The sequence below is a fragment of the Podarcis cretensis genome (assembly GCF_951804945.1).
Source record: "Podarcis cretensis genome assembly, chromosome: 2".
NCBI classification, from domain to species: Eukaryota; Metazoa; Chordata; class Lepidosauria; order Squamata; family Lacertidae; genus Podarcis; species Podarcis cretensis.
Window position 1 is genome coordinate 74,093,056 of NC_137171.1, and position 27,384 is coordinate 74,120,439.

General features: G+C 44.2%; 2 protein-coding genes across 10 annotated transcripts in view; one reads left to right on the forward strand and one right to left on the reverse strand.

Moving 5' to 3' along the window:
• LOC307209419 (uncharacterized protein) overlaps positions 1 to 8,228 on the reverse strand; it is a 104,702-nt gene extending 96,474 nt beyond the window's left edge. The window contains exon 1 of the mRNA XM_079964478.1: positions 7,965 to 8,228. Within this exon, the coding sequence (XP_079820604.1) occupies positions 7,965 to 8,122 (158 nt within the window). The 5' untranslated portion in view covers positions 8,123 to 8,228. The remainder of the gene's footprint in view (positions 1 to 7,964) is intronic.
• DOCK3 (dedicator of cytokinesis 3) overlaps positions 8,228 to 27,384 on the forward strand; it is a 151,491-nt gene continuing 132,334 nt past the window's right edge. For 8 of the 9 annotated variants that reach the window (XM_079964389.1, XM_079964385.1, XM_079964390.1 and 5 more), the window contains exon 1: positions 8,570 to 8,674. In XM_079964389.1, coding sequence (XP_079820515.1) covers positions 8,638 to 8,674 — 37 coding nt within the window. In that variant the 5' untranslated portion in view covers positions 8,570 to 8,637. Of the gene's footprint in view, positions 8,675 to 27,384 lie in introns of all 9 variants that reach the window. The other variant, XM_079964392.1, reaches the window with a different exon arrangement.

The window sequence follows — 27,384 nt, forward strand, 5'->3', positions numbered from 1 at the left end:
CAACTTGACTGACTGTCTCCAGGCACTGTGGTCATCTGCAAGAGATTCCCACACAGTGAGGTTAATGTTGCCAAGCTTCATGTCATGTTTGCAGACATCTTTGTAATGCAGAGTCAGTCCACCAATGGGCCTGGTGCCTGAAGCCAGCTCCTCATGGAGCACATCTTTGGGATCCTGCCATCTTTCATTATGTGGACATGACCAAGGAAGCTTAGACATCACTAAGAAAGTGTGAACATGCTGGGGATATGGGCTTGGGAGAGCACATCTTTGAGAGGTTGTCCTGCCACGTGATGCCCAAAATCTTCCTGACACTGTGCATGTGGAAGGCATTGAGGTGTTGCTCCTGGCAGGTTAACTTCCTCACATCTCAGCCGCAAGCCTGACCTTCATCTTGGTATTCGTCATTAGCATAACATTATCCCATACCCTTTCAGAGAGGCAAGCCATAGCTCCCTTGCCAATATGCTTGTCCATCTCAGAGTTGTGGGGAGGTTGCTGGTTATGGAGGAGTCCAGGTAAACAAAATTGCCTATCACCTCAAGCATGTGGGCACCAATGGTGCTACATGGAGTGTCTTCATCAGGCTGACAGTAAGACTGAACTCCATGAAGGCTTGGACAAAACAGCTGATGAGAGCAAATAGTGGGCAGTGAGAAAACCAAAACAAATATTCCTTTGTCAATTCTGAACCTTGTTAGCTGAAATGAAGGAATGAGCAAAATACCAGAGGCTTGCCAGAGCGTGAAGTATCTTTACAGAATGGCGGAAAGTTATTAATATCCAAATCTTTCTTTAATTAAGAAATAAGTACTAATTTGCTCAAACTTGGTAATAGCAACAAAATATTTTTTAAAATTCAGTGTCTTAGAAAATTTGGTTGATTACAGTAGAACCATATTAATTAAAGTCAATTCTGCACAAATATGGGATCTTGCACTTTTCAGCAGATCTACTAAACTGGACTGCATTTCAAATCTAAATGATATAGGACATAGCACAGCACAAAGATTCAGAATAGGTTTCCACAGCAACCTCATTGAGCTCTGTACCCTTCATTCTGTTCATTATATAAATGCAGAACATATATGCTGGGGGGATATAGTATATGTATCTAAATTGGGTTTCTAAAATAACTACTGAGCAAATTTTACAGTATTCAAAATGGGAAAAAAATGTTACAGAATTTAGTAAAAGTAGATATATAATGAGTATAATCCTTATACAATAAATTAGAGAATATACTGTTGTGGTACAGTATTAAATGCAACTTAATTAAATATAAATAACAAAGTATCTAATCTATATCTATCAATATGCTATCTGGTATAAAGGGGTCAAAGATGAAACTAGAATTAGCATTAAAATAAAACACTTATTAGAGGATGCATAATTGGTCTTTTCTGTAATAAGGAGAATTTAAAAGCCAACATTATAACACACACCCCATCTATTTATGCACAAGCCCAGTTAAATCAATAAGTGCATGGTTAAGCATTTTCACGATTGGTGTTAACGACTGGTATCAGAATACCAAAGTTAGGGGATTGAAATTTTTCCACATCTGGTTCATATTGCTTAATGATCAATGTAGCAAAAAGTCTCGTTGCAATTCTTATTTGCATTTTACATGTTTGAAATAATGTATTTTCCAGGTGATTCCACTTCTGTCCTCCCCACATCAGCCTCTGGACAAAATAGCTCTCAAATGAGTGCCTAATGGGTGGGATGGGCAAAACAGCCTCCAGATGATTCTATTTCTGCCCTCTGTATCCAATGTAATACTGCAAAAAAGCTTTTATATTTCAGAAAGTACAGGCATAGTTGAGAAATAACACTGTTTAATAGAAGTTTTGTAATAGAATTCAAACATGCTTATTTCATATTTGGTATTAGTTGCAAATGGAAGAAAATCGTAAGCAAGATTGACAAAAACACTGTTCGTGAGTAGCGCTCTATGTATGAATAGCCTTGTATTCTTGAGTAAGCTCAAGGATCAATAACTATTCTGGGTGTTATTGGAGTTCTATTCAACAAGTTGGAGTATCTTGACAAATGTAGATTTAACACCATGGTTGCAAATAGCAACCCTGGCAGGGATAAAGAGAAGGAAGATGTCAAGTCCTTGTTGGAGGTCACTTTGATCTATCAAGCATCCAGTGTGATTCAGTTGATGCTGAAGTCACCTAGGAGAACAGCAGCAGCAGTAAAAAGGCACAGGGAATAATGGTGTCTAGCCACAATTAGTTATTTCTATACTTATTTCTATTTCTTTGCCCAACTTTCTTCAGACCCTGGATTGCACTCAAAGGTGTGAGAGTGGTAAAATCTGGAGTGAGTAAAAACACTTATGTGCCTTAGTCAATCCTAAACACATTTACATAATTATACTTATAATAAAGCTATATGGACTCTGCTGCTGAAATTCCCATTGCTTAAATAAACTTCGCATGCATCTTTTTTATTCACAATGAGTTAGCTCAGAAGCTACAGTGCAAAACAAACAAACAACCCTGCTGGTTGCTAGTCTGAAACCAGCAGGCATTGGCTGAAATCATATTTTTTTATTTTCTTGTTTCTATCAGCAGTACTGAATGGCTGTGGGTTTGTTATTATTTGACTGTATTGGTCTGCACATGAAGAACTAGCAGGGAGCTTCAAGGATTTGTCTTACTGTCTGACCTGCTGCCCACACTTAACCTCTGAGCAGGCCACTGTGTGGTCTTTTACACAACATCTGGATTATGCAGTTTAATGTTATTTCAATAACTACATAAACATTACCTGAACTTTGAGATCCACTTCATACTCCTCTTTATGTTGTGTCAGGGACAGATGGGAGGCCCATCTTCACAACTGCCTTTGTGTGGGATGAAAGCCATTCTCAGGAACAATGCTTTCCCCTTGCTTCACTAGCATGCTATGTTTTTCCATCTCCATCAATTTTTCTGATATTGGCATCCTTTATAATTCTCCTTTGGTATGCAAGACTTTATTTTTTTTGTTGCTGTTAAAAGATGGCACACTAGGAGGCCAAAAATATTGCTGCTGACCTAGTAAAAATTCTCAGCAAATCTGACCCATGATGAGAGCAACTAGATGATAATGGTGATGGTGATTTTATGCCAAACTTTGAGAGCTGCTCTGAACTGACTCATCACTTTCAGCTCTGGAAGTGTTGATAATCAGGGACAGAAGAATGGATCCACACATCCCCTCTCAACAACTGATCAATGATACAAGATCTTTGGATCAGACCCAAACCAATTATTCATCAAAAGCTTTGACTCTAATCAGTGGCTAAAATACAGGGGTGCCAGGGGTGGTGTAGGGTCTGGCCTTTTGGATTTCATTAAAGGGTCCCATACCCTTTCTCTCATAATTTAAGAACTGCATTTACTAGAGCTTAAGAGCAGGCTAGAAGAAGAAGAGTTTGGATTTGATATCCCGCTTTACCACTACCCTAAGGAGTCTCAAAGCGGCTAACATTCTCCTTTCCCTTCCTCCCCCACAACAAACACTCTGTGAGGTGAGTGGGGCTGAGAGACTTCAGAGAAGTGTGACTAGCCCACGGTCACCCAGCAGCTGCATGTGAAGGAGCGGAGACGCGAACCCGGTTCCCCAGATTACGAGACTACCGCTATTAATCACTACACCACACTGGCACCACACCACATAACAAGTGTAATAATGTGAAAGCTCTAAAGATTATAGATAACACCAAAAAAAAGTTAACGCAAGAAGAGCCTTTCTCTATCAGGCACCAGCCCCAACAAATCCAGCATCCTCTTCTCACAGTAATCAACCAGATACCTGTGGGAAACCCACTAGCAAGAGCTGAGCACAAGAGCACTCTCACCTCCTGCTGTTTCTAGCAACTAGTTCAGAAGCATACCACCTCTGACTGTGGAGGCAGAGCATAGTCATCATGGCTAGCAGCCAGTGATAGATTTAACATCAATTAATTTGGCCATTCCTCTTTTAAAGTCATTCAATTTGGTGGCCACCACTACCTCCCGTGGGAGTGAGTTCCATAGTTTAACTCTATGCTGTGCGAAGAAGCACTTTCTTTTACCTGCCCTGAATCTTTCAACATTCAGCATTTCAACAAGTTCTAGAGTTATGAGGATATAAACTTTTCTCTATCCATCTTCTCCATGGCACACACAATGAAATAAACTTCTATCTTGTCACCTCTTTTTACAAAGTTCCAAATGCTGCAACTTTTCCTCAAAGGGGAGTTGCTCTATCTCGTTGATCATTTTGGTTCCTCTTTTCTGAACCTTTTCCAACTCTACAATATTCTTTTTGAGGTGAGATTACCAGAATGGTACACAGTATTACAAATGTGTTCACACCATAGATGTGTATAATGGCATTATGATATCAATAGTTTTATTTCAATCCCTTTCATAATGATCCTTAGCATGGAATTTACTTTTTTTCCACAACTGCCATACACAAGATCAACATCTTCATGAAGCTATCCATTATGATCCCAAGGTCTCATACCTGGTCAATCACCATCCTTTGAGATCCCATGTGTGTATATGTGAAACAGATTTTTTTGCCCTGACATGCATTGTTTACACTTGCATTTGCCATCAGGCATTTGCCATCAGGAGGTTTGGGCTGGGTGTTCATCAGTATGCGCATGATACCCAGCTCTACCTCTCTTTTAAATCAGAACCAGTGAAGGCAGTGAAGGACCTGTGTGAGTGTCTGGAGGCGGTTGGAGGATGGATGGCGGCTAACAGATTGAGGTTGAATCCTGACAAGACAGAAGTACTGTTTTGGGGGGACAGGAGGTGGGCAGGTGTGGAGGATTCCCTGGTCCTGAATGGGATAACTGTGCCCCTGAAGGACCAGGTGCGCAGCCTGGGAGTCATTTTGGACTCACAGCTGTCCATGGAGGCACAGGTCAAATCTGTGTCCAGGGCAGCTGTTTACCAGCTCCATCTGGTACGTAGGCTGAGACCCTATCTGCCTGCGGACTGTCTCGCCAGAGTGGTGCATGCTCTGGTTATCTCCCGCTTGGACTACTGCAATGCACTCTACGTGGGGCTACCTTTGAAGGTGACTCGGAAACTACAACTAATCCAGAATGCGGCAGCTAGACTGGTGACTGGAGGTGGCCGCCAAGACCATATAACACCGGTCTTGAAAGACCTACATTGGCTCCCAGTATGTTTCCGAGCACAATTCAAAGTGTTGGTGCTGACCTTTAAAGCCCTAAATGGCCTCGGTCCAGTATACCTGAAGGAGCGTCTCCACCCCCATCATTCTGCCCGGACGCCGAGGGCCTTCTGGCGGTTCCCTCATTGTGAGAAGCAAAGCTACAGGGAACCAGGCAGAGGGCCTTCTCGGTAGTGGCACCCACCCTGTGGAACGCCCTTCCAGCAGATGTCAAAGCGATAAACAACTGACATTCAGAAGACATCTTAAGGCAGCCCTGTTCAGGGAAGTTTTAAACGTGTGATATTTTACTGTATTTTTGGTTTCTATGGAAGCCGCCCAGAGTGGCTGGGGAGGCCCAGCCAGATGGGCGGGGTATAAATAATAAATTATTATTATTATTATTATTATTATTATTATTATTATATCTACTGCGCAGTCACTCATTTTTGAGATGTCCTTTTGGAGCTCTTCACAATCTCTCTTTGTTTTAATGAGCCTAAACAATTTAGTATCGTCAGCAGACTTGGCCACCTTAATCACATTTGTGCAGTTATTAATGCAAACAACAAGCCTTATCTTGTCTGACTGATGACCACAGTTAAAGGTCCTCTAGCTCCTTTGCTAGGCCACTCCTTATGTTTCTGAAACATACACATCTGCAGAGAAAATAACTCTGGTGCTGGTGGCATTGCACTCAGAAATCACTGTTAGAGCTTGACACAGCTTCCAAAAGATTAAGGCTGCAATCCGAAGAACTGTTATAAGGGAGTAAATTCCACTGAACTCAGTAGGCCTTACTTTTGATAAAGAAAACATTCATAGGCTCAGGCTTAATGGATGTCATCCTTCAACATTTAGAGCACTCTGAAAAAGAGGGTAGGAGTCTACTATTGCTGTTTTATTCTATTAAAGGTCCACTGTTAGTGGAACAGACTAGTGACTGGGCCTGGGCCAGTTCAGTGCCAGGCATTTATAAAATATATTATGAGTGTCGATGGAAAATTCTAGGTGTTCCTTCTTCCACTGCACCTGTTTTTGTTTTATTTCTAGTTAGATGGTGCACAATGTATGGAGCTTGAAAAATAATGTGCATTATATGAGAGAGCTGTATTGGCAAGGTAGGAAGCGGTAACAGGAACAAAGAACATTTTGGTGACAAGGAATTAAGGCTTCCTGACCCTGTTTATTTGATGTTTAAATACTGTATATTTTATTTTATTTATGACTATGGCTATTGATTTACAGAACTGCAGATTTTCCTCATAAAGTCAAGCTTTATGTACAGTCATAATAACTGTGTGTAGATTGGATGGCAGGCAGTGTAGATATTCCAGCAGACCAATTTGGCAAGTTTTTGGAATCAGAAAGCTGGAGATGAGGGCATGTCATTATATATCAGCATGTTGCCACTACTTTTTTTAAAAAAAACATTTATTATTAGAAAAACACAATCCATAATCTAAAAACCCAGATTAAGGAATCCTGAACCCCAATTCTTCTTGTGTGGTAGGATACTACAGAATGCCTGTAATTTCAATTACAGATGCTATTATTATTCCACTGTTATCCCACTTGGTGCCATAGAATTTCACCCTTGATGACACTGTTTCTACACTATAATTTATTAATCCACTGTAGATCCTGTCATCATTTGCCTTATTCTACATCCAGTCATATCCCTGCTCTTCCAATCTACAGCCTACCACTCTATTGTCACCCTCTTCTGGATCCTGACATTTCATTATGTTGTTATAAGCCCAGATGTCATTCTTCCAAAAAAGATGTCCATTATTTCATAGGCATCACCACTCTACAAACGCTGACATTCAACAATCATATCACACTGGAAATTACCATTCAAATGTTAGTCCACCGTATATATCCTGCTATTTTTCTCGGATTCCATTTCAGAACTCCAATATAATGGTTTTCTAGATAAGCTTTACCATGGCAGCACCATTGAAAATCCTATGAGTCACTCTACAAACCATCATTGCTCCTCATATTCCCTCAACCACACTGAGGTTCCACTCCAGATGCTTTCATTACACTTAATACTACTCATGCATTCTTCATCAGTTCCCACAATTTTATTCTAGATTAGCCATTCTTTCACATCTGACCTTGTCATTTCATCCAAGCCCCATTCCACACACTGTATTATGAACTCCTCTTCTTGTTGCGCCTGCTGTTGTTCTGTCCATATATTCCAGATGCTGCTATTCCAAACCATACTCTGTTCATTGCTATGCCAGCAGCTATGCTCTTATGCCAGACACTAAGCGCTGCGCTGGCACTCTGTTCAGTGGCAGTCCACTGTGAGTGCCCAGTTTCTCTCTAGACATTGGTTGGTGAGTTTCGCTCTATCACACACAGAGGGTGTTTTCACTGGCTATGCCAGTGGCACCTGTGCTGCCACAGCACCTCAGGCAAGTAGTTTTACCCCTTCCCGCCCTGTCGAAGAGACCCTTTTCCTTTTATTCCTCTTAGGGCCAGCCTGGAAATTCAGGTAATTGTGCTGCGCAGCATTTCCCCACAAGGGTTTAAAAGATGCATTGCTATCACCTAGAGTGACATTTAAGGAAAGCCCCGCCAACTTTTGCAATCTAAGGATTTGCCACGACAAACAAATGTCCTGAATTAATTTCTCTTTCCTCCCCCGCCTCCCCAAATCTGTGTTCCATTGGCTCGCTTGTACAGTACATAAGGAGACGAAGTCTTGTGCATATGATGTCTGTGAAGGGAGGGCAATAGATTTTTAACGGTTCACCCGGCCGCCAGCTTACCTCACGGTGGCGTCGTCGGTGCCTCCGAGGCAGAAGCGCTTCTTCGGGGAAGGCGCCCTCGCGCGCCCTCCCTCCCGCTCCTCTCCTCGCCAGCAGGTACCTGAGGAGAGGCTGGCCGAGGCCGCGCGGGAAGGCTGGCACCGAAAGCATCCGCGCATGCGCCCGCCTGGCAAGTGGGTGGGCGCGCGAGCCCTTCAGCAGCTACGGCGGCGGCGGCGGCGGTGGCGACAACAACAGCAGCGGCGGAGGCAGCTGAGGAGGCGGCGGAGGGACTGCCGGTGCCTTATTCAGAAGGGGAGGCCGGGAGAAGGGAAAGGGCCGCCCTGGATTAAAGGCGGAGGAGAGCCGACCTGAGAGCGGGGTGGGGGAGAGAGAGCCCTGCGCTGAGGACTCTGCCGCTGCCTCTCCAGGGAAGAGGCGCTTCTGCTTCCCCTCGCCCTCCTCCGCCTGCAGCCGCCCCGCGCACCTGCCTGGCCTGTGGGAAGACGGGAAGACGTCGCCGCCGCCCCAGCCGCGGTGCCCGGGGGGCTGTGCGGAGCAGCGTCCCCGGGCACACCAGGAGAAGCCGCCACCGCTCGCCCATGAGCACCGCGGCTCCGGAGCGCCGCCGCCGCCGCCGCCGCTCTGGCAGGGGGCAGCCGGCTGCAGGAGCGCACCCGGCGGGGGCGGCAGCATGTGGACCCCGACGGAGGAGGAAAAATACGGCGTGGGTAGGTGCCGCCGGGGCACTTCTCCTTCGGGCCCCGCTCCTTCTCTTCCCTACCCCCCCCCCCGCCCCGCGGCGCGCTGGGGTGGTCGGTGGGGAGGGGATGTTGCCTCTCCCGAGGTAGAATAATGACAATTCCCAGTGCGGGGGCGGGGTAGTTGGCGGCGTTGATGCGTATTCCCTGTTGCGCGCCTTGCCTCCGCCTTGCACTTTTGAGGCGCTCTGTGTCTGTGTGTGTGTGTGTGTGTGTGTGTCTCGGCGAGCCCAACTTGATTCTTTGTCAGAAAATGGCGTTTTGGGGATGGTGTCGGGGGTGTCGGAGAAAATGCGGGGTTGCTGCTGTTGGATGGCTTGAGCAGCCATGCGCGCCTCTCTCTCTCTCTCTCTCTCTTCCTTTTGGGAAACCGTGGCGTGTGCAGCGTTATTCGTCTCTCTGCTGCAGCCCGTATCTCTCTCTCTCTCTCTCTGCTCCCCATTAGGCTTCTTTGCTCTTCCATCGCAAGATGGAATGAGAATAAAGCGGCTGTGGCGGGAGGATAAGAGAAGGGGGGGGGGAGCCCTTTTATTTTCCGCGTTGGTTGAACAGGTTGCGTTTCAGAAATAAAGATGGACATCGGTGCTGTCGGTGGGGTCCGCTGTGGGAGGAATCCGGGTAGGCTTCTGGCTCCAGTGTCGTAGCAGCTGGAGTGGATAGAAAAATCAGCCGTGTGGTGTATTCGCGTATTTGTGGAGGGGTGAAATGCAGGCTGCCTTAGCCAGTGTTCAGGAAATAAGCAGGAACCCAGTCCCATCTTTTTTTAAACACACTTAATTCGTGCAAAGCCCGTCTTTTTATCGGTGGTCTAGGACGCTCTTGTGAGGGTTGAAGATGAGGAATTAGGACTGTACAGTCGTTAGGGGGCGCCAATCACGCACCTGCTCTGAGTCAGTCGCTGGATAACCCAAACGCAACTTGCTACACTTAAAAAAAAAACCCAATAACGTGCAAACAACAAAAAGTCCTTTGGCCTACGGATACAAAACTACGGCGAATATAATACTTTAGGCTGGTCTTATCAACTAACACGGATATCCACCCCTATATAAAATTAAAAGGCCTATTTTTATTAATATATGCATGTTTTAGTTTATTTTTGGGACTGGTGTCCTTAGTTTTGGGTTCTCTTTCAACGTACTCTTGTTTCAGATGGTGGTTTTAAAACGCAAACACCGAATGCTGCTGTGGTGCAGGTGGCAGAAGAGAATCAAAATTATGATGTCGTGTGCTGTAGGTTTAGCAGATCAGATGACTTCTTTTCCCCTGATCCCCCCCCCCACTTGGTTTCTGTGTGTATTCCTGAAGATTTGCTTAGGTAAATTATATTTTTTGGCTATGTAAATGTTTCCATATTGATTTAGAGCATCAATATCATGTACTGTTTATTACCCAGTAAATGGTTAATCACATGTAATCATTCATATTTAAATATCCTCTGTTTTATAATAATAGAAAAATCCAGGATGTACTAATACCAAGGAGATGCAGTTTTTAATGCAACAGCTGAACTTTAGGAAGCATGCAGGATGAGCAGGAAGCATAACTATAGCATAATGAATTGTACAGTGTGACATTAGTCAGCACAGTAATAACGCTATAAGACAAACTGTTATTGCAACTAAAGGCTAAAATCAAGAAAATAAAAATTGAGAAATTCCTACCAATGATGACCATGGTAGTTTTAACATAAGGTAGTCAAAAAGATATTGAGGACTAAACATCATACTGCTTCTTTCAGCCCACAAACAGTTAATAATTGGCATTCATAAAAGAGAATAACCAGTGATTAAAGCCATAGTTTAAATATACAATTTATTTTCAACAGCCCCAATAAATACTAAATCTAAAAAGTTAGTCCACGGTATTTAGAAACATTTTTCTCAAGATGGATGGGCAGCTGTTGAATTTTGGTGTACTATTCTTTTTACTGTCTCATGTTGCAATGCAGTGTTAAAGATTCTCTAGTAGCTTTGGAGGCTGAAATTCTCACTTTTGTGCCCTTTTCTTTGTTTTTAAATTATCCCTGCTTTGTTTCTTACTCTCCATACAGCACAGAGACTATACCAATATCCTCTAGGAATCTAACTATCCTTCCCAGCCCTCCCCCATTAAACACTGTTGACTTCTGAAAAATGATTTCAGTTTCAAATTAATACTATGTGTTGTAAGAGAGTCTAGCAAAGCCATCAGTTTCTAGCTTTCTACAATCTCTGGTTTAGGCTGTACTAAAGGGTCAGAAATGAATTCTCAGAACTCAGCAAAAAATGTACTGGTCTGTATAATTTGATTGCTGCTGAACAAAAATCTTTCCCCCATACTTTACATTGCTGATGTTTTTTATAAACCCCCCCTAACAGAAAACAGGCAATCTCCCTTTTCACCTGCATCTGGGCCATATGTAATGCTTCCTTATTTATCCAGGCTTTGGTTGATAGTTTTCTGAAGTTTTTATGCTGCTGGCTTTAACTGCATTCTTCCATACATTATAGTGCTGTTTTAAATTGTTTTAATTAAATTGTATTATTTATATATGCCCCTGGCTCCCTTTGGAGAGGTTGTAAATTCATTTAATATTTCAAATTTATATGTAAAAAATGTATGTTAGCAATGGTTATTAGCTTGGAAGTTTAAGACATGATATTTTTAATGTGGACATATATTCACAATGCCTAGCATCCAAAATTGCACACCTGAGTGAACAATTTATGCCAACTCCTCCTTCCATCTGCAGCCCCTTTTACCATTCCCACAGGTCCCCCAACTCAAGGAGGGCAAGGGACTGGGAAAGAGGAACACCACATTCTGTGATTATGAACGCCGTTCTTTTCAAATTAGGGCAGTTAAGATTCAAGTGAATGAGCTTGTAATGAAAAAGTGTCTGACTTCCTTCTGAAACATAAAACCTGTTTTGATATATAAAGATAAATATTACCCCCACATATGATTTCAACTGCTAAGTGTTGAGCTACACAATGAGCCAAGGTGCATTTTGCAGCTGTTACTGGACTATTCTCATTTCAGATTGAAGGTATGGGAATTGCATGAATGAATAGTCTTCTTTTTCAACTGTTCATATAGAAAATGAGTATGACAGAGGGATAGGATGGAGAGGAGTTTCAACTGCATATGGAAAAGGAAGCATTTCTAGGCTTCTTCTTTTTTACTATGAAGTAAGCTCAAGGTCGAGGGACGCAGGTGGCACTGTGGGTTAAAGCCTCAGCGCCTAGGACTTGCGGCGGTTCGAATCCCTGCGGCGGGGTGCGCTCCCGCTGCTCGGTCCCAGCGCCTGCCAACCTAGCAGTTCGAAAGCACCTCCGGGTGCAAGTAGATAAATAGGGGCCGCTTACCAGCGGGAAGGTAAACGGCGTTTCCGTGTGCGGCTCTGGCTCGCCAGAGCAGCGATGTCACGCTGGCCACGTGACCCGGAAGTGTCTCCGGACAGCGCTAGCCCCTGGCCTCTTAAGTGAGATGGGCGCACAACCCCAGAGTCTGTCAAGACTGGCCCGTACGGGCAGGGGTACCTTTACCTTTACCTAAGCTCAAGGTCTGCATCCTTTCCTAGGCTTGGTTCCAAAGACTTTTTAAGATTACCTAAGAGGCTTGCACTAGCCCAGGGGAGTGTTTGACTTTTCTTTGAACATCTGATCTCTGTGCCACACCACAGATATTTTTGAAACTCCCATACTCTGTGTTATAGGCAGCTGTATGTGAAACAGATACATCCAAAAACTAGATCCTTTGGGTCATGGTCTTCCCCATTAAGATTTGCTAGCTTCCTTGGACCTTGTGGCTTACATCTTAGGTCTTTCTGCATAGGCCTCTGAAAATAGGACTTTGTGTTTACTTTTTAAGTAGAAAGAAATTCTCCACTGAAAATGCATATTTCAAAATACTCAGGAAAACTTGGTTGATCCCTACTTGGAAATCTTAGCAGGTGGATAATTTTGCATTTACCCATTTAGATTACTCTACACAGTGCAAAATTATTGAATCTACTGGGATGGCTTCAAAAGGTGATCAGAAAAACTAATGAATTTAGATCTATTATTGTTGATGAATAACCATGCTGGTATGCTCTGCTTTTGAGTTCCTCAAATGATTGGTCAGTAGAGGAAAGAGGATGCTTGATCTATTCTTGTGAGCCACATCTCTTTCTAGGTCTTTGGATATGTTTCACCTCCTCCACCTTTTAAAAGTTAAATACAAAAGCACTTGTTTTGTAGAGCTGAAGTTTACATCTTCTCTACAATGGTGATCAAGATGAGAGTAGTCCTAGTAATGGATGTCTAAATGAATCTTGGCTATGCATTTGTAATTCAGTGTTCTTTAAGTCTAGAGCACTGCATTGTTTTAGTTTACATAGGTACAGGTATTATATTATAGCTCACGTTGATATTAAACTAGGATAACTTATGATGTATTTTCTTGACAAAACAATAAAATATTAAGCCAAAATGCCTGCATTTTAGATTGCAATCCTGCGCATGTTTGTCTTGTCTATTACACACAGGCTTTCCTCTGAATAAACATGAACAGGATTGCTCATTAAATTTATATCTTGGTATAGAGAAACTAATGTTTTACAGTACTGTCTTATATAATTGCAAGTTAGCATTCAAATTGCAACTTTTTGTTGCATAGTAAAGTGATCTAAAATGTTTAATGTTTTGTGGGTGGCTTTTTCTGGGGTGCTTAAAATGTTTCTTCGTTTATAACAATTTATATACTGCTGGTAAAAGATACTTCTAACCATTGAGGCAACCTGAGCCTCCAAGGACAAAGATGGATCAAGGAGTACCCTCAAACTCTGAACTTGTTATTTCAGAGGGAGTGAAATCCCACCCAGAACAAGCCAATCTCCCAGACATGGGAGCCACCAACCCATAGTGCCTCCACATTCACAGAGTTCCAGTTCAGTTCATTCACCCTCATTGTCTACCATGTTACCCAGACAATGATCCAGATCTTGCACAGATTCTCCTGACCCTACCAGTGGTTTCATATTGATGTGAGTTGTTTAGACACCAGGCAGTAGAAATCCCTGGGGTCCCAAAGAGCTGTTGTTTCCCACCTCCCCTTTAATGCTTGTTGCCTCACTTTATAGGCAAAAACTCAATAGGTAAGCCTTTTTCATAAAGAAATAGTTAAGGGGAAAGTTTCACCATGATTGTGTTCCCTCTAATTTAGTGTTATGCCATGCCCCCAATGCAGCTATTTTGTGACTGGAACCCCCAGCATCCTCAAAATTCAAAATGTCCCCCCTCTTCCTTATAGGGTGGCAACCCCTGCTCAACTTCAAACTCACATTCTACAATACCATATCTAGAAAACCTGTTTATCATACTCCCTTTACTAACTGTGTGTTAGTACCATGCACCAATAAGCAAGCCTCCCAAAATTAAAATATTACTTATATATATAAATGTAAATATTATTTATATTTAAATGTTCTTTTGTGTTTTCCCTTTCTAAGAACTTTTGCATTTTACAAGGTTTGTTTCTTTTTGAAGCACAGGGCACTGGAAACTTAATGGTGTGTGTTTGATACTTAGTTCGTCTGCAAGTAAGTAGAAGTAGTCACAAAACAACATTAGCAACCCAGAACCTGCTTCTCTCGTTCACCTACAAACTCAAAACAACTTCTGCCTTTTCCACCTCTGCCTTATCAATTACATTTTAGAAAATGCCTTTTCAGGAACTATAAGTTCATTTTCAGATGTTTATATCTGGTTCAAATTTCCAGATAATTAATCTGTTCAAGGGAGTACTACATGACCCAAGTGATAAGTTTCCAGCCCTCGATTTGTAGCATGGTCTCATGTGAACCTACCCCTTAAAAATAGAATCATAGAATCATAGAGTTGGAAGAGACCACAAGGGCCATCGAGTCCAACCCCCTGCCAAGCAGGAAACACCATCAGAGCACTCCTGACATATGGTTGTCAAGCCTCTGCTTAAAGACCTCCAAAGAAGGAGACTCCACCACACTCCTTGGCAGCAAATTCCACTGTTGAGCAGCTCTTACTGTCAGGAAGTTCTTCCTAATGTTTAGGTGGAATCTTCTTTCTTGTAGTTTGGATCCATTGCTCCGTGTCCGCTTCTCTGGAGCAGCAGAAAACCACCTTTCTCCCTCCTCTATGTGACATCCTTTTATATATTTGAACATGGCTATCATATCACCCAAGGACGCAGGTGGCGCTGTGGGTTAAAGCCTCAGCGCCTAGGACTTGCCGATCGAAAGGTCGGCGGTTCGAATCCCTGCGGCGGGGTGCGCTCCCGCTGCTCGGTCCCAGCGCCTGCCAACCTAGCAGTTCGAAAGCACCTCCGGGTGCAAGTAGATAAATAGGGGCCGCTTACCAGCGGGAAGGTAAACGGCGTTTCCGTGTGCGGCTCTGGCTCGCCAGAGCAGCGATGTCACGCTGGCCACGTGACCCGGAAGTGTCTCCGGACAGCGCTGGCCCCTGGCCTCTTAAGTGAGATGGGCGCACAACCCCAGAGTCTGTCAAGACTGGCCCGTACGGGCAGGGGTACCTTTACCTTTACCTTTATCATATCACCCCTTAACCGCCTCTTCTCCAGGCTAAACATGCCCAGCTCCCTTAGCCGTTCCTCATAAGGCATCGTTTCCAGGAGCATGTGGGGCTTCATCAGCTTTCAGATTACATCTGTGGCTTATTTCCAGAGGAGTAGCTTGCAGTAAAAACAGCAAAGAGTCTTATGGCACCTTAAAGACTAAAAAAAACCCTCCTGTGGCATAAACTTCCACGGTTGTGTAAATTGCTTGCAATACTTCCACCCAAAATGGAGAAAGGCTTCCTGCCAGAAGTCTCGTGCTTTGTTTTGTAAACAATGCCTTCATCTTTCCAGAGTAACTGAAATCCAGTTAATTGCAACAGCATTAGAACAAGCTCTTATCTCTTGTCAGGCTCTTGCTTGCCCTGAGGCTCAGTCATTAGCAAAGGTTAGTAATGAGTTGTTAATGCATGAAGAATGTCCATCTTCAGTTGCAGAGTTCTGCTGTGAGCAGTTGCTTGTTTTAAAATGTGAAGAGATTGATGTTTTTAGCTCAGGCTACTTGGGATTATGAAGAGAGAATTGGAATACAAGCCTTACTCAACTGTGGTGATGGAGATCTTTTTTTACGTGTACTTTTTGAAGTCTGGTATTCTTATCATAGCTGTCAACCGTCCCTTATTTGGCGGGAAAGTCCCTTATCCCAGAGCCATGTCTCGCTGCTGCCCCTTATTGATGATGTCCCTTAAATTTCCCGGGTTTAAAAGGAAGCAGCTCCTCTCCCTCCCTCCCTGCCGGCTAGGGAGGAGGGAGGCTCCAACTGTGTTGCTTGGCTGCGTTGCTCACCCAATAAGGAGTCTAAGAGCGACTGGGGGGTGGAGCTTGCATTCCTTGTGCTGATCAAATCGGCCGCGTTGCCTGGGCACTCGCCTTTACTCAGTGCTTCCCAGCGGAGAGATGACGGTGGTTTTCCTTGCTGCATCCCCTTTGCCGGGTTGCTGCGCTGTGGGAACCACCGCTTGAGGCTTCGTTTGGCTGCTGGCTGGGCTTTCTGCCTTTGGCTCAGAGGGGCTCAGAAATTGAACATACCTGTGCTCTGAAAATCCCTAATTTTGGCTACTGATCCCTTATTTTTGAGGCTGCTGGTCCCTTATTTTCAAATCTGTAAGTTGACAGCTATGATTCTTATATGCTTAGAGACATGGGCGTAGGAAGAGGGGGGCAGGGGGGCAGCTGCCCCCCCCAAATAAAATAAGTAAATAAAAAGGTTTAACTAATTGACCAATTGTGTCACAAATAACTTTGTTCTAACCCCCCCCCCTGACATAATACCTGCCCCCCCCCCAAATCCTGGCTATGTCCATGTTTAAGGTAAAGGTAAAGGTACCCCTGCCCGTACGGGCCAGTCTTGACAGACTCTGGGGTTGTGCGCCCATCTCACTTAAGAGGCCAGGGGCCAGCGCTGTCCGGAGACACTTCCGGGTCACGTGGCCAGCGTGACATCGCTGCTCTGGCGAGCCAGAGCCGCACACGGAAACGCCGTTTACCTTCCCGCTAGTAAGCGGTCCCTATTTATCTACTTGCACCCAGGGGTGCTTTCGAACTGCTAGGTTGGCAGGCGCTGGGACCGAACGACGGGAGCGCACCCCGCCGCAGGGATTCGAACCGCTGACCTTTCGATCGGCAAGCCCTAGGCGCTGAGGCTTTTACCCACAGCGCCACCTGCGTCCCTTATGTCCATGTTTAGAGACCCCTTAGTTTATTATTGGACGCGGGTGGCACTGTGGGTTAAACCACAGAGCCTAGGACTTGCTGATCAGAAGGTCGGCAGTTCAAATCCCCGTGACGGGGTGAGCTCCCGTTGCTCAGTCCCTGCTCCTGCCAACCTAGCAGTTCAAAAGCACAAGTAGATAAATAGGTACCGCTCTGGCGGGAAGGTAAACGGTGTTTCTGTGCACTGTTCTGGTTCGCCAGAAGCGGCTTAGTTATGCTGGCCACATGACCCGGAAGCTGTACGCCGGCTCCCTCAGCCAATAAAGCGAGATGAGTGTCGCAACCCCAGAGTTGGCCATGACTGGACCTAATGGTCAGGGGTCCCTTTACCTTTACCTTTAGTTTATTATTGGCATGTTCTATGGCTGAGCTCTGCCAGGTTGGAAAGCAAGTTTTGGGGAAGAGTACTCAGCAATTCCTGATTTATGTTAAGCATTTAAAATTGGAGATGGGGAACACAGGTACTTTAGGGATTATTATTTGTTCTGGCACTAGCTTCTGTGGACTATATTCCATATCAACAGATGCAGGAACTGTAGTCCATGAAATTTTACATCATAATAAATTTGTAAGTCCTTAAGTTGACATATGACTTGTTTTTGGTTCAGTGTACTAATATGGCTACTCCTCTGGACACTGTAATTGTAGGTATTCCTGTAAGTTTTTTTTTTTAAAAAAAACAAGCATTTATCTTTTATCCATTTGAACATGTGGAAGGGTATTAGAGCCCCCTTGTGTTTGTTTTTTCCCCCCTCCTTTTTGTGTGTTTGTGTGTGCTTAAAATAGCTCATCAGAAAGGGAAAATGTGAACTTGTAAGAGTTAATTCAGCACAGAAAAATACAAGAAACCCTTTATTACATAAGGGTTTTAAGTGTCTGAGACTGGAATATTTTCTGCATTTTGAAAACATTCTTTTTTATCGGACATAGTAGGGGACAGGATCTAATGACATATTGTTGTGTTATGCAGTTATTCTGTGTGCTACTTTGAAAGGTGGTTTTACAACCTTTCAATAAACATAAATAAATGTAATTGGGTACCCTACTCCAAGCTCTTGGAAGCATATATTTATTGTAAGAAGCTTACACTCCTTTTGAGTGTTTTCTTCAGGTAAATTTAGGCTAGTTGAGATGTAGTGGCATAACTGCTGCCCAGCTACCGCCAAACCAGATTTAAGGTTGCTGTATCCATTTATAAAGTTTTGAACAGTTTAGGTGCAAATTATCTTTTGGACCACCTAAACCCTTATATCCCAACTTGATCACTGGGATCATCTGCGGGAGTATCATTGGCTGTCCCCTCAGTTGGCAGTGGCAGAACCGGGTGGGGGGGAATTCAAGGGTGGGGGGGGCGGGCAAAAATTTCTGGGGAGGTGCACAGGGAGAGTAAAATGGAGGGAAGTATCTACCACTTTGATAGATACTGCCCATAGTGTTATGTTTTCTATAGTTAATTTTGCACCTAGCCTAGGGGGTATAATTAAACTCAGAATGTGTGAAAACACTGTGTAGTATAGTGGGTGGACATGTATTGGACAAGGATTCCTGAAGACTCACTTTTAAATCCTCTCTCAGCCTTGAAGCTCCCTGCGTGACCTTGGGCCCTTCACTTTCTTTTAGTTAAATCTACTTCATAGAGTTATTATGACGATAAATGGGGAAAGTACCATATATACTGCCTTAAGCTGCTTGGAGAAAAGGTGGGATAGAAATGTAATGGGAAAGTTATAATTGCTTTTATACTACTAGTTGGCTACAGAAGATTTAAGCAAAGGTTAGCAGAGTGTCAAACCTGAGTAGCTACTCTACTAGTAATTGTAGGCTCTTCGTAAAGGTAAAGGTAAAGGTAAAGGTACCCCTGCCCGTACGGGCCAGTCTTGCCAGACTCTGGAGTTGTGCGCCCATCTCACTCTATAGGCCGGGGGCCAGCGCTGTCCGGAGACACTTCCAGGTCACGTGGCCAGCGTGACATCGCTGCTCTGGCGAGCCAGAGCCGCACACGGAAACGCCGTTTACCTTCCCGCCGGTAAGCGGTCCCTATTTATCTACTTGCACCCGGAGGTGCTTTCGAACTGCTAGGTTGGCAGGCGCTGGGACCGAGCAGCGGGAGCGCACCCCGTCGCGGGGATTCGAACCTGCCCCCAATTTAAGCATATTTCTGTTGGTAGCGGCAGGACTGGTCTCCTTGCATTTTCTCAACCTCCTGGTAAGTATTTGATGACCCAAGGGGTTTTTTCTGGGCAGGGAGGAACCTCCCACTGGTCCCATTGGAACCCTTATACAAATTGCCAAGAATATACTCTTTAATTCTTTTTAATATAAATTTTATTTGGTAGCTTAAATATAATCTTGCTATTTTTAAGAGAGTTAATGGATCATTACATTACATAATTCAGTGCAGTTAACAATTAGCTTACATTTTGCAACTAGCTACATACGAGTTATATATATATATAATGTGTGTGTGTGTGTGTGTTGTGCTTGTTCAGCTTGGTAAAAATGTCTACTTGCATCTCATCACTCTGTTCTGGCCATGAATAACTGATTTAATAACTGATTTTTCTCATCTAGCTTTTCCTTCCACTCCCCTTTCTTTGTGTGTCTTGTCTTTTTTTCGTTTGTAAGCCTCTCCCTCTCTTTCTCTTGATGTGAGCAGCTTTGGAAGACAGTTCGGATAGTAAATGCTTGTGTATTATTATTTGTTATTAGATAGTTATTCTACCATTCCTCCCAAAGTTGTTCAGGGTGGCATGCACCAAAACAGTAAAATCAATATAATTCAATTTAAATAAATACATAAATAAATAAATCACACAATGTTCTAAATACATGCCATTGTGGTGATAATGCCATTGTGATACTTGCTCTCTTATCCATGTACAAGAGGTAAGTATCCGCAGGTTTGAAGAAAACTGAAGATTTTTAAAAGAAGGGGGTGGAACCCAAAATGGCCCAATGAGAAGCTTGCTTGGTGGTTGTGGAATTCTAGCTGGATGAGGGTGGGGGGGCATAGAAAACCTGGGGGATGTAATTGAGCACCCTGCAAGAGGAAATGACTGGCTGGGATCCTGAACAGGAGCATTCTACAGTGCAACATTTTCTTGCATAAACCACTTGCGATGTTCTGTGTCTGAATTCCTTAGTGGGTAAGTGGGGCAGAGGACACAGACGTTATTCGGAGGAAGTATGTCAGGAGTTTTCTCTAATAGTGTGCTGGTCTGGGACTCTCCTGCAATGTAGTGAGATTATATGATTGCCTTTCTACAATTTGAGTTTTGTTGTAGACATTGTTATGTTGCCTGTGATGGTCAGTAAAATGGGTGCTGCTGGCAGGTGTTAGCGCCAAAGAGCAAACACAGTTGCATAGTAGCTTCAGTTGGTGGCTGTATTTCTACTCTGGGTTGTATCCAGTGTTATTCATACTCAGAATAAGCCTTTTGAAATTAACGGAGAAAACTAACAAGTCCATTAATTTCAATGGTCTACTCTTAATTAAATTTTGTTATAGACAACCCTGCAGCATTTCAGTTCATCAAATAATTGTGGAAGAATATTTGGGTTCTCCAGTGGTTGTTCAAATAGCCCACATTTTTTGAACAACTTGAAAATATTAGTTCATTTCAATTTTGTGTTCTGTCTACAATACCTGACTTGCACATCAGTCTTTTCCCTAAACATAATCTTTGTGATTCGAGGACCCGCCCCCTGCTTGGGAATAATAAAGACACGTGGACACAGTATATTAGGTTAATGGGCTAGAAAAGGCCACAACTTTATTGATTACAGCATGTGAGAGGTATTGGATTAGGCATTGGACAACAGCAAATTTTGACTCCACCCACTCGGAGAGGGGTGAGTCTGACGAGGGTTAACCACCAGTAGGGGGAGCCTGTTGATGCAAATACAACTATAAGCTCTCCCCTGATGTCACCGGGGGTCGTGCCATGGCCCCCAGCCACACAGGGCATCGGACAGGATCCACAATCGCCGGATTCCTTTAACGGAATACCCATAAGTGAAGGAGTAGGCGATGGCCACACCTTGCCCTTCCATACACCAACAACACATTCCAATGCCTAACCGCCAAACACCAAGAAAGTTGTGATGATTGCTATGAGGTAGGTGAAAAAAACCAAGAGGCCAATGCCAATTTGCCAATTGGAAAAAACTCCTACCAGGCCCCCTGGGCAACCCGGGCGACCAACCATGGGTCCATAGCAAGGTCAAGCGAGAAGCTACACACTAAAGAGAGTGGTGGGTGGGTGACTCGAGGAAATCAGCAGCACAATGGAGGCGAGAGCTGGCGCGGCCGCATTTGAGCGGTTAAACCACACCCCTGAGCTGGTACCCGATTGGGTGCCCATCTGGGAGGCGTGGCGCGCCAGCAACGATGGCAGGTCAGGGGCCGGAACGCCCCCTGCGAAGCGCGGCTCCCGCTCACAATCCCTCCCCTTCGGAAGGAGGAGAGGCTTTACAAGAATGCTTGAGTAAGTAGTAGCGTTGTTCCTATTTACGTAGAACGTGTAATTATCTTAGTGGTATGAACCTATTCAAAATATGTAATATATCATGTGAAATATGAACAAAATAGAGAAAAGTTGATTGCCATGGGAGTCACTGTGCTTTGAATAGGATAGGTTATGAGAATTCCGCATTAAAATTTGCTATAGATTATCCATACTTTGGAGTATAGTTTGGGTTTTTACTATAGATTATCCAAACATTTGGCTATATAGAGATTTGAAAGAGTAGCATGAAGATCCTGTATATGCTGATAGTTCCATATCAAATTCTGAAGTGTCAATTACATATGTAGATCATAATTGAGAGCAACTAACAGTACAATCCTTTATCTGTCTACTCGGAACATCCCATTGATTTTCATAAGTGTTGGCTCCCATGTACGTGGGTATAGGATTGCTGCATTCAGCTTGCAATTTAAAGCACACATTGAAGCGTAGGGTGAACATGAGCCTCAGAATCTCTTTCCTCATTACTGTGTTCACTTTCAAACTCAGACCAAACTAAGACCAGTCTTTTAGCTTGGCAGACTGGATGCTGTGCCAAATTTAGACCTGAGGCTGGCCTTACCTATTACAAGCATAATATGTAGCTAAAATGGTTTAAACAGCCATGTGGATGTAGGAAGCCCACATTCAGCACCTCTGGACAAGAAGGTAAGAAGAGGCTGCTGTATCAGACCTATGACCTATCTAATACAGCAAGCTTCCTCAACCTTGGCCCTCCAGATGCTTTTGGCCTACAACTCCCATGATCCCTCGCTAGCAGGACCAGTGGTCGCTAGCAGGACCAGTGGTTATGGGAATTGTAGTCTCAAAACATTTGGAGGGCCGAGGTTGAGGAAGCCTGTAATATAGCATCCTGTTCTCACAGTGGCCAACCAGATGCCCAAGGGAAACACATAAGCAGGATCTGATCAGACCAGAGGCCTGTTTAGCTTAGACCAGAGGGCCGTAAACTCAGTCATCGAGCATCTGCTTTGCATGAAGGAGGCCACAAGTTCAATCCTGCCATCTTCAGGTAGTTCTCTGAGAGAGACTCCTGACTGAAACCCTGGAGACCTGCAGCCAGTCATTGTAGCCTGTAGATGGACTAATGATTTGTTTCGTTATAAGGCAACTTCCTATAGTTCTATCCCTGTGTATTCTGTTTCCTAGAGTGGCCAAACATATACCTTTGAGAGGACAGCAAGGCAGACATGAGCACAAAAGCACACTCCGACTTGTGCTTCTCATCAAATTAGTGGCATACTGACTGTGATACTAGAGGTAACATAGGCATTGTGACTAGTAGCTATTGATATCCTCATCTTCCACCTATCTGTCTGGGATTCAGAGTTTTAAATTCAAAATCCTCAAGGCAGAGAACAAAAATAATACAGTTGAATATAAACCACCAAACTTCCAAAAGGTACAATAAACAGAGTCTAAATGGCAGTCAGTAAAACCAAACATGTGACAGTTACAAAACCTATTTTAAAAGAGCCTTGTGCAGTCTTTTGCAGGCACCCTCTCTGTAGTGCCTAAAGAATGATGGAACCATCAAAGAGTTTTTTAAATGTGGAAGTCACACGGTGGCTGCTTCCAAACAATACACCTGTACCAGTGAGACCCTGGCATGCTAGCAATGACATTTTGGTGACGTTGACATTTTGTTCTCAATATCTGAAGCTGGGCTTAGCAAGTGAAACAAGTCAAAGGTGTTTATTTTTAGCATGACCAAAATTGAAAGGCCATTTGGCCTATGCACATGTTAAAAGGGGTTTGTACAGATGGTGTAGAGTCTAGAGAGACTTAGATGCAGATACAGTGAGACAATATCAAGGACAAGACAAGATTCATGTTGCAATGAAAAACAGGGTTTTGAACTACAGAGGAGTTGTACTAAATATGTGCATGGAGTGAAGGTGCAACACAGCATTGCCAAGAATCTGGTCTATGGCTCATCTAAAGTTTTTAAATAATATGAAATACAGTGGTACCTCGTGTTACGTACTTAATCCATTCCGGAGGTCTGTTCGTAACAGGAAACTGCTTGTAACATGAGGCACACTTTCTCTAATGGCGCCTCCTGCTGCCGCGCGCCACTGGAGCGCAACTTCCGCTCGCATCCCAGGGTAAAAGTTGCAAGAAGGGGCATCTACTTCCGGGTTAGCGGAATGCATAACCTGCAGCATTCGTAAGGGGGATGGTACGTAACACAAAGTACCACTGTAGGGGTATTAAGATCTGTGGATTTTCCTGGTTAAATATGGACATCAATGTCTGTGATAATTCATCACTCTCTGATCCCCGTATCAAACCCCATATCAGGGCTATGCTGCATCTCAAGGCAGATAGTGTTCATTGTTTCCTTCTTTACATAGAAAAGCAGCCTTCATCTCAGTAGTATTAATTCTACCAAATTTAGATGTGGCTAACATACTTAATAAATCATGGTAGTCCAACACATGGCCCTCAAGGCATGTCCTTTTGTGGACCTCCAGAGTGCATTCTGAGAAGGTGTCCTGTTGATCTCAGAGGAAAGTGCTAAAGCGCCTTGGCAAGCCTCACAGAGGGGGAGGAAGTGGCCTCAGCCTCTCGGCTGCATAAAAAGTTTAAGCGGTCGGGGGATGGCGGGCCAAAGCAGTCTGTCCAGGTTGGGGGGGGGTAGTGCATGTGTGATGTCACACATGCACAACCACCACTCCACCCAAATGATCTGTGTCTAGAAAACCTGGGTGGATGAGCCCTGAGTAAAGAAACAGCAGTTTAGGACAAAGAGAGACATGGAGCAGAGGGAGGGAGTTTTGAGTTAAATGTTAGAAGCAGCTTGGATGCAAGATGTTTGTCTCGGGATCTGATGTGAGGTAGCATAACTGCTGCCTGGTAAGAACCAAGCAGGTATAATGTGAAGTGTTGTTAGGTTTGTTAAGATGCCACCATTCTTTTGTTTGAGCCAGTGTGGTGTAGTGGTTAAGAGTGGTGGACTCGTAATCTGGTGAACTGGGTTCGATTCCCCACTCCTCCACATACAGCTGCTGGGTGACCTTGGGCTAATCACACTTCTCTGAAGTCTCTCAGCCCCACTCACCTCACAGAGTGTTTGTTGTGGGGGAGGAAGGGAAAGGAGATTGTTAGCCGCTTTGAGACTCCTTCGGGTAGTGATAAAGCGGGATATCAAATCCAAACTCTTCTTCTTCTTCTTCTTCTTCTTCTTCTTCTTCTTCTTCTTCTTCTTCTTCTTCTTCTTCTTGTTTTGGCTCATATGTCTGATAAAGGTTCATGGGTTCTGTTTTAAGGAATTGTAACTGCAGGCTTTTGTTTACAACAACAATAATAATTTTATTGTTTATACCCCACCCATCTGGCTGGGTGTCCCCAAAGAGAAAGCTTCTTACTCTTTTTCTTGCTCTGTTCTTATTTAGTGTTCTTAAATTACCTTGCTATTGCTCATTCCAAAGCAAATGCAGTTCATTGACCATACTGCAGGTTAGAAGGGGCTGTGACTGGGAGAAAATGGCATATTACAGTGGTACCTCAGGTTAAGTACTTAATTCGTTCTGGAGGTCTGTTCTTAACCTGAAACTGTTCTTAACCTGAAGCACCACTTTAGCTAATGGGGCCTCCCGCTGCTGCTGCACTGCCGGAGCACAATTTCTGTTCTCATCCTGAAGCAAGGTTCTTAACCCAAGGTACTATATCTGGGTTAGCGGAGTCTGTAACCTGAAGCATATGTAACCTGAGGTACCACTGTACAGCACTTCACTCACACTGAATACAAGTCAGTCTCTGAGTTGTTTTCCAAAAATTCTGCAGTGCTAAACAATGGCTGGAATAAAGCATATCTAGCTGGCTAGAGCCATGAACAGGAACATTCCAACAGAAATTGCAGAGCCCTTATAGGGGGAAATAGCCAACTCATGGAAGTCTGCTCCTGGAAACCAGAGCCAAGTAGCTCAAAGTATTTTGGCCCTAGGAAAGAGGTCACTTTCACTTTCCCAACCTTAAACATTGCTGTTGCAGGTTGAAACATGTTTAAAAATGGCTGTGGTATGCAACAATTTCTTAATCCGCACCAAGGAATATGCTGGCCTTTTCCTACCATGTGCTATTTTTTGTATGCAGTTGTAAAGTGTTTTCTTAATTTGTGTGTAGAAGAGGGCCCCCAAGGAAAGGGGTGTAGGCTTGTTGAACTTGAACACAACAGGCTAATGGATTACTTAGAAATGTGGTGCCAGGGCTCCAAATTCAGGTTGATTTTCGAAGGATGGAGATCAAGGAATATTTGATCTGTAATCTCAGTTTTGTGGTGTTGCTTTGAATTTCAGTGGAGACACAACATTTATAGTGCTTTTTTTCTAAAATAGGCAGGATTCTGTCAATAATGTAATAAAATAAAATCCTGATGCTAATATTGTAGCCGCACCGAAAACATTTTACAAGCAGGTTTTTTGTTTTTTTAGGGCTTTCTGGGGTAACCCTAACTGTACCCCTTCATTCCATACCTCTCAAATTTGGACAGCCTTTTTCTCAAAAAGGCTCGTCCCAGGAAGGCACAGGCTGATATTCTCGGGTCAGAGCTATAATCTGGGGGCGAAGCATGCGAGAAATCATATTGCGTGTCATTGTATGCAAGCATTGCAGCAAGCAAGGTACAGAAAAGCAAAAAATTAGCAAAATAAAAAGTGGGCCAAGCAGCAGCAAAAACAGGCCTTTTGCCCATCCTAGGTTTGGCAACCAGTCAAGCCATGACATGTCCCAGCCCTCCCAGGTTTGGGTAGGAATATGGGCCACTGTTTCAAGTCCTGCTGCCAAATTGCGAATGGCCTCACCATGATCAGAGATGTTAAAGCAACAGGCCCCACCCGTGAGATTTAACGCTGCACAAAAGCCGCCATATTGCGCCAGGAGAAAGTCCAACGCTAATCGGACTGAGAGAAACGCATTGCGTGTTTCATCCAGTTGCGTGGCAATTAGCCTAAGGGCCGTAGCTGTTGTGTTAGCAACAATCTCTACCACTGCCTGGAGTCTGATTATGCGGTTCAAGTTATAGATCGGCCCCCTTGCCCCAGAGATTTTCTCTCCCTAATTCCATGAGGCCGGAGCATAATGGGCCAGTATCCTTTCCGGAGGCCACTGATTTTTGCCCCAATTCTGGGAGCTGCCACCTGCAAGTGTTGCCAGGTCAGCCGAACGCCTCCTTCTAGGGGGTGCAGAGGCAATCTGGTCAGGAATCCACATGGGGGGTATTAAGTAGGCTGGAAAACAGACCCCATACCATCCTCTTGGGAGGGCATGATAGGCCTTCCTGCCACACACCCAGTAAACGTCCTGACCATGGGCAGATATGGTGCCTCTCAGCAAGCGGGCCAGGCATGCAGTCAAATTGGAACCAGAAAAGGTTCCTGTCTCGGACTCAGGCATGTTAGTTGGGGCTGGGAAGGTACGATCACAGTGGGAAGTGCCCACATAGGTCTGAGCATCACTTGATTTGTTGACACAAAGGCAGCCAGTGATCCTGTGAACCTGGAAAGGGACGGAATGATTCCATAAAGAAGAATGGTTGCCCAGAGGCTGGAAGGCAACAAGTGGAGTTGTAACCAAGGATTCATTCCAAGGCACAGGGAGGAGTGGCATTCCTTCCAGAGCATCTACAGGGGCCAGAGTGCAAACGGCACAATTGGTCCGATTTGCAGAGAACACAACCATCTCAGCAACCTGAATCCACTTATTATATGTGTGGTGCCCCCAACGATTGCAGCAGTTGTCTGGTCACTGTGAGTGGTATTGGCATTTCAAAGGTCAAAGGCAGTAGAAATACCAGCATGGGGACCCACAGTCGTATTTGAGCCATTGTATGCACGGGGAGGGGCTTAGGTAAGTGCTAGA